Below are 12,177 nucleotides of genomic sequence, written 5' to 3' on the forward strand. Positions count from 1 at the left end.
AGAGCCACAAGGGTTGAATGTGGATGAGGATCTCTATACGTGTCTGTCTTGAGAAACCTGATGAAGAAAAGTGAATAACAGAGAACTGCACACATGATTAACCATTAAGGATATGGTTTTTCCCTTTTTTCTTTTTGCCCCTTTGTTGTTTTTAATGGTAAAAATTGGTCAACATAGTAGTGACTATGGCACAAAATAACTGCTCTACAGGAATATGTTTGTTTATTTTTTCGCCGGTCCCAATGTTTGCAAATATATGTGGATATGTAATATTGTTTTATCTAGGTGTATTGGATGGAAAGGAACAAATATGCACTTTGTCCGAACAATTGTGTAGGTTTACAAAAGCACTTGCACTTTAAATTTTAATCATCAGGTTATATGATATTGATTAATCAGTTATTGTATAGAAGGTGGATAAGGGAATTATGGTGATTTCGCCTAATAACAGATATCTAATAACAAGTTACATATAGTAATTATTTGTTTTTAATACAACTTGGACCGTGGACTTAATTTGCACAGCAAGCACTAGCACTTTAAATGACAATGTTTTTAAGGCACTTGCCGGATAAAACGTCCTGTCTGCACTTGCACTTTATATTTCTTTCTATTTCATTCTCTGTATAAGTACTTGGAGAAATAATATTCTCTAATATAAATTTCTGGGAAATAGTAAATAGGAAGAAAGAGGTAACGAATTAGCTGTGCAATATATGTTAATATAAGTATATATACATGCTAAGAAATGGCCGCCAGAGTGTACTGAGCAAATAGTGGGATGCAATGTGTCAAGTCCCTTGGTGATGTTACCTATGAAATGTCGGGTATTTTATTGTCAAAAAAATGGGCACAAACATCGTGAACAAGGCAGCGTGAGTCTGCTGAAACGCGTAGATGTTTCCTCGTGTGTAAGGAATAAAAAGACCGAGTGCCAAAAACTTTGACTTGGAGTACTGGATGTCTATTTAAAAAAAGAATGGAGTATTCCTATAATTGATATATATATATATATATATATATATATATATATATATATAATTCCAAGATCAATTTGTAAAGATAACATCAAATTATATATAATTTTTAAGACCATAAACACAGTTCTAAGGTAAGTACTTTCGGAGTTATGACTTTTCAAGATTCGGAAAATATATCACTTCTATGCTCAATTATGCACCATGGGAAACCATTGGAAAAAGCTGAAAAATGCATAGAAATTCAGGCATGCTTTCTCGAAGTTCACCTTCTCATTTTAGGTCGATGTCGGGACCATGTCCAAATTTCCAGCAGGAGAAGTTCAGGAGCAGAGGTGCTGATGTCTTGGAAGCTGGTGCGCAAATACGAAGGGGCTCACTTGAACAAGCATTGCACAGAGGGACTTACAGGTAAGTCCAGTGGGTCTCCTTGGAGGCAGAAGGACGCAAGGACCTGGGCACCATGGGAGGAAGGGTGGTCAGTCGGAGCTGGGGCCGGGTGCTGAGCGCACAGGTCTGCCGGGCGTCGCGCGTCTTGAGATCCTCGCATTCAGGAGCAGGCAACTTGGAGAAGCAATCTCTGGTCAGCTGAGACACTCAGGAAGTGGGTCTCTGGTGTCTCGATGTCCCTCAATGGGTGCCTGCTTCTGGTGCTTCGGGAGTCCAATGTGGACTCTTCTTCTTGTTGTTTACCGTTGGGGGTGCAGTACCCCATGTATTGGTACACCACGGATCTGGTTAGTACTGGTGCCTCCAAACTTGGTGGAGAGGCAGATCTGACTCTCTGGAGCTGTGGTGCCCCTTCTTGCTTTGGTGCTATGTCGAGGTCATCGGGAAGCAGCAAGTCGACAATCCGTACTTCACGGGATCAGTGCCTGCGGTGTGTAGGGGAGTGATACCTTCACTCCAAAGGAGCTTCATGGCGATTTCTTGAAGGCTGGAGGGTGCTCCAGGGTTTGGACTCCTTTCCGATTTCAGGATGACACAGCAGTAGCAATCGTCGAGTCCTAGGAGTAGCATAATGGCTTGGCGCCTTTTTCTTTGCATCAGGGCTTCAGTTCTTGAGCAGCAAGTCTTCTTCTTTGTCCTTGTCTTCTCTTGTCTGTTCAATTTGATGTTCAGGTCTCGGGGTGCTCCTAAATACTGAATTTAGGGGCATTGCTAGATGAGACGGATATTAGCCAATGGGTTACTTACCTTTAGGTTGTCTACACCCTCTAGTGACCACTTCCCGGGTGAATAAGCACTACTTTAGCCTTGATTGAAGATTTCTCCACCTTTCCAAGATGGTGGAATTTCATTAGAGGTGTTCACATCGCCTGCCTCCCCCCGAGGAGTGGTGTAGGATAAGTGGGGAGCCTCCTCATCAAACTAATTTTCCCACCTTTACTCCCACCAGAAATGGAGCAGGAAAGGGGGCTTGGCTCCTCCCACTATATGGAGGTTCCTCGGGGAATTTCAAAGGCGGCATTGCCTTTGAAGCTTCCCGCCCAGGAAGACCAACCTGTCCTGGAGGATGTGTGAAGCACCTTGGCCTAGAGCAGGCCTTGTCTCTGTCCTCTTAGAGCATTGGCTCTCCCCCCATGAGATCAGAAACATATCTGGTAGTGGCAGGCTGGCGAAAAGAACTCGGGAACCACACCATTGCTTGGTAGGTTTTCAGGGGACCCTCTAAAAGGTCTCCTGTGGGAATTTATTAATAAATCTATCAGTGGCATTAGTGAGGATTGAGTAAGACGAGATGTTTTGTACCAAACATCTCAGAAATCAGTGTAGCTAGGAAACTTGTGTTGATAAGTATCCAGCCCAGGTACTCTTTATGGCATCCCTGTGCACCTAAAACATCCCAGAATGGACTGGACATTGTAGGGGCATATCTGCTCTTGCTGATATGCCCATACATAGTTTTAGGGCTAAAGACCTGGAGCAGGGGTGACTTGCCTATATCACATGCAGTGTATGGGAGATATGGCACATGGGGTTGTGTGCCATGTCGACTCTTTGGATTTCACTGCACTTAGACACGCAGCCTGCAGTGGCAGAGTGCATAGCCTTGTTGAGGGGTCCTTCGGGTGGCACAACCAGTGCTGCATCTCCAGAGGATCTTCCTCAGTATCCATGCCCTGCGTACCAGCAGTACCATTGATTAGGGAATTAGAGGATCCACTGAAGTTGTGCCAGTCGAGGTACAGTTTGGGGGAAAGAGATCTGGCACTGGGAACCTGGTTAGCAGGTGCCCAGTGCACTTACAGTTTAAAATTACATCAGACATCAGTTAAAAAGTGGGCCTAACCATGTCAAAAGAGTCACTTTCCTACATATATCACTTATCATATTAGATGAGGGACAACTACCTGTTCTTTAATCATTCCCAAACTGAGTTTGTGTTCCTTTCTGTTCCTCAGCTTTCCTGTTAACTGCTCCCACACTCTTTGAGCAGCCCAGTCCGAGTGAAAAGATCTTAGTGTAATCTATGACGTTGATTCCTTTGTCTCCTGTGCCTGAATTTGAGAAAACAGGCCCTCATATACACATTCGAAAAGCACTATGCTGACTTCTTGTGGAAAGCAAGATATGGAGTTGGGCCAAAAGTGTTCCTATATTTAGCAAGCATTGCTTAAGCCAATAGGTCTGTGTAAAAAATCAGACTTTTTGCAGGTTTACCTTCCCCATTTAAAGTAATGGCAACGTCCAAACCTCCCTTTTTAATATTTATGTCACCCCTAAGGCAGGGTGCTATATATTAAAGAGTTAAACATGTACTTTTACATGTTTCAGCAGTAAAAACCCATAATTGTTGTTTTTACTCTGGAAAGGCTAGTAGCCCCATTGACAAGTACAGAGTTACAGGCTGACATCTCAGACCGGCTAACTTCTGAATGAGACTACTGTAAGGTTTCGAAAGAATCAGTGTATTAAATCCGATGTAATAGTTCCATCGGATTTAATGCCACTGGTGGGCAAAGTGCATTTTTTTTTAAATCAAATCTGTTTTTATTATTTTAAGTATACACACTGTGATAACATACATTGCATACAGAAGTTCGCAAGCATGCATAAATTGCTAATCAGTACACGGGCATGTGACCACTGTAGTTTAACATGCGTTCAAACAGTGCAGCAAATGAAACAGTGAATGCTCACTCAGGAGCTAGCTGTACTAACTTTGTCAATTCTGGTGCAGTCTCTAAGGGTTAGCAGGAGAAACCATGTGACAACCTCTTAGTTATTCATGCAGTCTTATGCCGATCATTCAGCTCAAGTAATGAAACAGATGAATTACTTACAAAGCAAAGAAACCATAACAATGGCAGCGTAAACTATTTGTACATGCTTATCTCCCTCCCCCTCTACCTCTGTCCCGGGCAAAGTGCAGTTTTAGAAGTTGCCACCTCAGTTGCTCAGTATTTCCAGTTAGTCATCAGGTGTGTCCTGCAGACAGCTTTCTGCCATCCATGGGAGAAAAGCTAACAACTGCCTGGAGAGGAGAAAAGAGGAACCTGCTCGGGAGAGTGGTTACCTACCTCCTGCAGGAAGCCACAAGGGTTTTGGCCCAAAGGGAGAGCTTTAAAGGGGAAGCTGTCTCTGAAGGGCAAATGCAAACACTTGGTAGAGGGACTGCTCTATTGCTTAGGCACTCGGATGACCATAGGGACAGGGAAGGGGAAGCCAGTTGTCAGACTGGTTTTCCAGTGGTGTGTAGCCCCCTTGGTAGCCACACCTCTGGGTTGGGATAGGGAACTCTGAATGTCGAGAGAGGAGTTCTGCCATGTTGAGAGTGGGCAGAATAGTTTATCCTACAATAGCCATATGCCACACTTTCCAGGAAGTGGTCCTCAGGAGGAAGGGAACCTTGTAGCCCATTGGCTACCAATAGCATCCTACCCTGTGGGTCTTCTGACCATAAATATGGCACCCCTGACACCCAGATTTCAGATCTCATCTGGACTGAAAGAAGGACTAAAGAAGGACTGCCCTGCTGCACCGTGGAACAGGCAAAGAGATGCTGCACTGGCATAGACTGTATCTGCTGAACCAGATGGCTGGCAAAGGTAGATGGACGGACTGCTCATGGAGAAGTTGTTTCCAATGCCCAGTAAAAGCCAAGAAACACAGAGTCAGCTGGCTGACCACCCTTTCACAGCAGAGGGCAAAAACATCTGAGAAGCCTGCTGGGGAAATTTGGTATCCCAGAATATTCAGATTGCCGCCGTGCAGCATCAGAGATCGGGCCCCATGTTCAAAGTTGCACCTCAGTTCACTGAGCCTGAGAGAGTCGTCGGAGTGAAGCCTGGTCGCCCAAAAGCTAAGTCATCTCCCAGGGAAGGGTTTGGCTGTGACTGTGATACCTGGCGACTGGTACCAGTGGAGACTGGACCTCTACCAACACCCAGAGGACTTTGAGGTACGTCGACCCTGTTACCAAGACCACATCATTCCTTTCGGGGCCAATAAGTAGTTGCAGGAAGACCCCCATTGACCGCATCACATCCACAACACCCTTGAGTAGCTTCAGCATCACTCATTCCTTGCATTAGGATCACTTCCATTGGAAATCAATGCAACAGATAAAAGTGCCTGGAGCTGACTGAGGATTGCTTTTGTCCTTGACGTAACTGTCCACTTTGCTGGCTCCTTACTAGAGTTGGTCGCCTAAAGTGACTCTAAGTGACCGCAATAAACCTAGCCCAATTTTTTTTTTTGTGAAAACGTTTGTGCCAAATTAGTTGAATTTGCCAATTGTTGTTTGCGGTGGAGTGAAATACTTTGAAATACTATACCTTGTAAATTCTATATTTCCAGAACCCTCCACTGGACCTTTTTCATTGTGGTGTCCCAAAATACAATCTATTTTTATAAATTAGTGTTGGATTTTCTTGGTGTCGTGTCAATTTCTTTAAATGCTTTACACTTGTTCTTTTGTGTAAGACTTGCTGCTCAGAGCCATAGCTACATAGAGTTGAGCTGAAGATTTGACAAACAAAACCTACTGGTCCTAAAGGGGTTGGTTAGTGTAATACAGAGGGAGGTTGCAGAACCAGACCATGTAATACACCCCATTTCCTAACAGTCTGGCGTTTGCCGCCGGTCTTTCGTCAGTTCTCGTTTTGGTTTGTCATGGATGTTGCAAAACTTTTTTGTTGCTGGACCTCATCAATCAAAAGAAAAAAATATTGGCTAAAGACCAACATTTTGTTTTGTCTCAAAAAAGCACCAATTGCGATAGTAGTGCCTGATATTGAAGGGAACTACTTTGTGTCTGGTTGTGCTCCTTGTTAAAGGGCAGCAAGCCATAACTCACAGTGAAATCAGCCATTGGCTGAAGTGGGCTGACACATTCCCTTTTGATGCATGCTGGAGTGGGTGGAAAAAAAATGTGAATTACACAACCGCAGACTAATAGATAAAGTCTGGCTAAAAAACTGCTAGAACTGGGGGTTTGACCCTGTCCAAGTAGGGATCCTCGCTCTAGTCACGATAAGAAAGGTGCACACTAAGAATAATCCGTGCTTACCCCCTTGGTAGCTTGTTCAAGAGCAGTGAAGGCTTATCCCCAGAGGCACTATGTAAAGCATCTGTACAAGCAATAACAATAACTCAGTGAAAACACCACAAAAGAAGTCCACACCAACAGAAAAGTAGCCAATATTTATCTGAGTAAACCAAGACCAAAATCCAACATACACAAATCAAGCTATGAAGCATTCGATATTAAATAAAGTTCTAGTTCTTAGAAAACAATAGCTTCAACTGGGGCTATCGGGTTGTGCTTGACCAGGACAAATTCACAAGCTACGTCTGACCGCGAGGGAATGTAGGCTGAATACAGAAATCATGCAACCTGCAGCACAGTACCTTGTATATGTCAAAAAACAACTGTGGTGCAAGGCGCAGGTGAGGTGTGGTGTAGCAAAAGTAGGTAATGCGTCAGTTCCTTACTGACACGGTGTCGCAGTGCTCGGAACTCCTGAAGTGGCAACTCTTCGTCTGAGCCTACTTTGTAAGTCGCGGTCATGGCGTCAAGCGGAGACCACAGCTTTGGTGCAGGAAGCGACATAGTGTCAGAATTACAGATAGGCACTGTGAGTAGTTGGCCTGGTATATGCTGTTCACTAGTTAAAGTGGACACCTTGCACCAGTACAATTCGACTCTTATTGTAGTAGGTTTAAGACAACCTTTTAGAGAAAGCTATCCTAGTGGTAGGTGTGGAGAGCAGCCTTCAGGCTAAGTCTTTAGAGGAATGTAAAGCAGCTTATTTTACCTTATAATCTCTTGAATTACTAAATGAAAGGACACCACACAGGTATATATATATAAAATATATATGTATGTATTACTAGACACACTCTACTAATCTCTTTATGAGATTAGAAGTCAAGGGCATATGCACAAATCAACATTTCACAACAAGTTAAGCACAAATATGGCTGGGGCCCTAGGGGCGTACCAGACCGTATACTAAAAAAGAGACTTGGAGATAACGACTTGCAAGGGGACAAGGTCTAGGGCCTTCAGAAGTGCTGGGTCCTCACTAATCCACTCAAGGCAGGTAAGTAAAGGACCCACGGGAGACTCATGCAGTGTGAGAACACAGCAGTGGATCCCAATTGACTTCAATGGAGCGATTGGAAATTTAGAGTTTTAGGATACTTTGGGAGAGTCACTTACAGGGTAAGTAGTTCTAGAGCCAACACCCACAGGAGCACCGTAGTGCTGGAGTTACCTCACCCAGGGAAACCGGGTGCATAGGTGTCTTTTGGTGTCGGGTCGCGGCGTCGTTTTCAATGGGAGCCAAAGAAGACTTGCTGCTTGTGAAGACAGGAGAAGTGTCCGGTGGAATCCAAGCCTGGATTCAGAAGAAGGAAGACCTGAAAGCAGAGGGGACAGTGTTCAAAGTCACTTGGCAGTGACCCGGGGCAAGGAAGATGGATGCCCACAGTCGTCTGGTGATTTCAGGTGATCACGGGTGTCTTGACTCTTCAGCCACGAGTTCCAGGAGGCGTCGATGACAACCAGGAGCTGGATTCGGCGTGTCCCACGAAGTCTGCAGCTTACTGCGGTGTCGGTGACCAGATTGGAGCCAACAAGCCTTGGTAACCGCACGTCTCGTGGAACGTGTAAAAAGTCAGCGGTGTAGACCAGAAAGGTCTGAGGGACTCACCCAGCGAGGGTAAGTCAGGGCAGGCCTGGAGCAACCAGGGGAGCCCTTTGGTTTTGTAGAAAAGTCTTCTGGGGACCCACAAGCCAACCAGCAAGGGATCGTGAAGACGCCTCAGGAGGATTTACTCAACAGGGGCCCACGGTCACTCGGGATGGGGTAGGCCTCTGATCTTCGGTGGAAATCCTGCTGGAGGCTTGGACCACACGTGGCCCAAAGCACAAGTTCGTAGAACGTCGTGAAGGGGTTGCACTCAAAAATAGTGCACGGTACCCAGGGATTGCAGTTCCTCGTCACTCGTGGGGTCCGCTTGCCTCAGCGTCGCTGGGGACTCACGATGGCCTTGGAGAAGTCAGGAAATCCTCTTGCTGGGCTGCAAGGACTTCGGACTCCGGCGGGAGCGGGAACGTTTGCGACAGGTGATTGCAAAGTTTGGTGCCTGCTAAGCAGGGGAGTCACTCCTTGACTACAAGGGATATTCTTCAGTCTTCTAGCGGTAGTGGAATGTCGAAGGTCCAGGATTCTTCTTCAGGGCGTCGTCCAGGTATATCTAGTTTGCAATGGCAAGGGTTCCCTAACTTATACTAGAAGGAAGGGAGGGACTAGCTCTATGACCCCACCTATGGGAGGGTCAGGGGAGTGGGTGGCTACACCCACTTCCCTTTGTCCAGTTTCACGCCAGAGCAGGGGCAGGTAGCCCCTGAGCTGGTTTGAACTGGTGTATGCACAGAGGAGCCTACTGCTACCCCAGAGCAGGACTTCAAAGCACTCTGGGAGTGCACCCACACAGCCCCAATACACTAAACCCTGTCTGGGAGGTGACCACAGCTCCCTGTGACAGGATGCCTATTGTTGGGCCTCCTCCACTGCGAGTTTGGGCCATCAGCAGGAGGGCAGCCCAGTGTCTGTGACTGGTGGCATCCATTTTGTGATGCCAGGGCTCTTCAGGATTCTACCGTGTTTCCACAGTAGGTACATGGCTATCCCTCTAGACGGGTGGGATCATACTCCCACACCAGTTACTGGTGTGGGGGTATGATTCCAAAGCGTTTGACACCAAACACAACATGTTTTGATGCAGCAATTCCAAAGTTAGCATTAACCGCGAGGTTATAATGCACTTAAGAGTATATGGTTTGACCGCATTCCCAAACCGCCCCAAAGAATAGACTCTGAGAGCTGCAGAGGGGCCCTGCTCAGGCAGAGGCACCCCCTCACATGGAAACCAAGCACCCTGCCCTCAGGATTGATAGGGCCTGCCCTAGGGGTGACTGATAGGTTTAAATGTATGTGCAGGGAGAGATATAGTGATCCTATATCTCAGTAAGGAGTGCTAACAATACCTCACCCAGGCTGCAGTACCACGCCTGTGGTATCAGATTTAGTCTGCTTCCCAGAGGTGGCATAATACATGCTTCAGCCCCTGCCTGATAGGGCTGTGAAGTACCTATGCCCTAGGTACCTAAGGTACCATATGCTAGGGGCTCATAAGGTACCACAGTATCCAATCACCAGTGTACCTGATATACACTCCAAGTTGTTTAGAGAGAACAGAGAGGCTGGGGCCCGGATTAGCAGGTTCCCAGCCAGTCTTCATCAGAAAAAAAAGTGGGGGCAACATAAGAGGCAGATCCTACTCTCCTACAGGCACAGGTTCCGAAGTTTCTCAACGTTGCTTTCTTCGTGCAGCATGGATCTCACTTGCAAGAGCTCAGGAACTGGATTTGGCACCACTTGGCAAGCAGGGCTCTCAGCTGATGAGCCCAGGTGCTACAGGTGAAGTCTTTGATGGTCCTGAGACTTCCAACAGGAAGCAAGCTCAATTCAAGCCCATGGAGAAACTTTAGAAAGCAGGATGTAGAGAGCAACGTCCATTCCTCTCACTCCCAGGACTGAAGCAGCATGCAGCAGGTCAACACATCAAAGCAAACAGTAAAGTGGCAGTCCCTCCCGGCAGTCCAACAGCTCTTCTTCCTGGCAGAATGTCCTCAGTCTAGAAGTGTTCTGAGTATATGGTGTCAGAGGTACAGTACGTATATCCATTTTAGCTTTTGAAGTAGGGAGACTTCAAAGAAAGGTCTTTGAATTGCCCAAGATCCTGACCTTCCTGGCCCTGGTTCCAGACACACTACAGGGGGCGGAGACCTATTTGTGTGGGAATAGGCACAGCCCTTTTCAGGTGCGAGTCTCGGCTCCTCCAACCACTCTAGCTCAGGAAGGCTCATAAACATGGTGATGTGTCTTCAGGATATGCAGGGCACACCTCAGCTCCCTTTTTGTATTACTGTCTAGAGTGAATTCATAAAGCCCAACTGTCATCCAACCCAGACGTGTATTTTAGGTATAGGCAGAGGCATATTTAAGAAAATGCAGACTCTCTAAAAGTGGCATTTTCATATCTGCAATCTAAAAACAACCTTCAGTAAAAGGTGTGTTTTTAAATTGTGAGTCCAGAGACACCATAGTCCAATTTTCCATCTACTCCCAATTGGAAGATACACTGGTATGATGTTACTAGGCAGATCCACTGCTAACCTATGGGAGAGATGGACCTTGCTGTAGTGAGAACTGAATTTAGCAGTTTTTCACTACCAGGACATGTAAAACCCACAAGTACATGTCCTGTCTCTTAAGTACACTGCACCCTGCTCATCGGCCGAGGGCCTTACTTAGGGGTTCCTTACATGTAATAACAGGAAACAATTGGGCCTGGCATGTGGGTGTACTTGTCAGGTCGACATGGCTGTTTAAAACTGCCCCCACAGGTGCTGCAGTGGCAGGCCTGAGACAGGTTTGCGAAGCACAGTACTGGGACATACTAGTAAATCAAATATGCTAATCATGGAGAAACCGATTGCCATCAGGTTTAAGACACAAACACTTGCACTTAAGCACTAGTCAGCAGTGGTCAAGTGCCCAGAGTCCTAAATCCATCAAAAACAAAAGTCAGCACACAGTCCGAAACAGGAGTTCAGAAGCAAAAAGGGAGGGGATTCCACGCCAAAAGATGCCAGGCCTAACAAAAACCCTACAAGAAACTATTTTATACTTATAACTTTAGTCAAAGCAAAAGGTCTCTGCAAACACAGACTTCCATCAGCCAATCGGTCCGCCAGACTCTTGCCTTTGAGAAAGAGGGCAAGACAGAAGCAAGGAAAGAAAGATTTAAAAAGTTAAAGAAAAAGAAAGAACGGCAACACTAAAGCAATAATAAAATTAAAACAAAAAACACTTGGACTGAAGGGAACTACCTTGTTTGTGGATGTGGTCCTTGTGAAAGAGCAAAATGCTGTACTAAAAGTTGTTAGCTAGTGTCTGATGTAGGCTGACCCTTTGCCAGTGCTGTATGCTTTAGTGGCTGTAGTATGCTGACCCTTTGCCCCATGTTCAGTGCTGTAGTCACTGTAGGCAAAATGGGAATGCTGCAAAAAACAGGCCAGTGGGTAAAGAGGTGGCTGAGAGCCAATTTAAGTAAGTATATTTCAATATAATTTTAGTAAAATCAAAAGGTCTTGGCTATTGCCAGATCTAAAATCTCACATTTACTGACTAACTAACTTTGATTGCCTGAATTGTTTGTTTCTTTGTTATTGTAAAGTGTCCTGAAGTGGCTGTAACCTTACCTTCTACTATCAGGAAGCAAATGACAATACCAAGAAAAATTAGTTGCATGTAAAAATGTATCTTTTCATCAATATGTTTTCTTTTGCCAGGATGATGTTTCAGTTTGTTGGAGGCCTTCGAGTGAGTTTCCAGGAAATATGTAAGTATCCTATTTTCTAATGGTTGTATATTGGAACCATTACAACGCATGGCTTTAAAACGCGTTCTTTACAAGGACCCGTTTTTACCACTGCATTCCTTTACCACGCAAGTCTTCAGAACAAGCAATGACTTGCCTTAGGGGTAAGCGCTGGACTTTGGAGAGGTATCCATTACTATTCAAACTCCAGACTGGGCAACGGTAGGGAAAGCGTTAGACTTCGTAGTCCAACGCCGCTTTCCCTATGGCAAGTCGTTGTAAAGAATCATGGTAAAGA

The 12,177-nt window shown here is 45.6% G+C and overlaps 1 protein-coding gene across 1 annotated transcript in view; it reads left to right on the forward strand.

Moving 5' to 3' along the window:
- Nucleotides 1-12,177, forward strand: part of STARD5 (StAR related lipid transfer domain containing 5) — a 63,206-nt gene that overhangs the window by 11,711 nt on the left and 39,318 nt on the right. The window contains exon 2 of the mRNA XM_085644298.1: nt 11,851-11,900. Within this exon, the coding sequence (XP_085500424.1) occupies nt 11,851-11,900 (50 nt within the window). The remainder of the gene's footprint in view (nt 1-11,850; nt 11,901-12,177) is intronic.

This window comes from Triturus cristatus, chromosome 3_1, assembly GCF_964204655.1.
Source record: "Triturus cristatus chromosome 3_1, aTriCri1.1, whole genome shotgun sequence".
In the NCBI taxonomy this organism is placed as follows: Eukaryota; Metazoa; Chordata; class Amphibia; order Caudata; family Salamandridae; genus Triturus; species Triturus cristatus.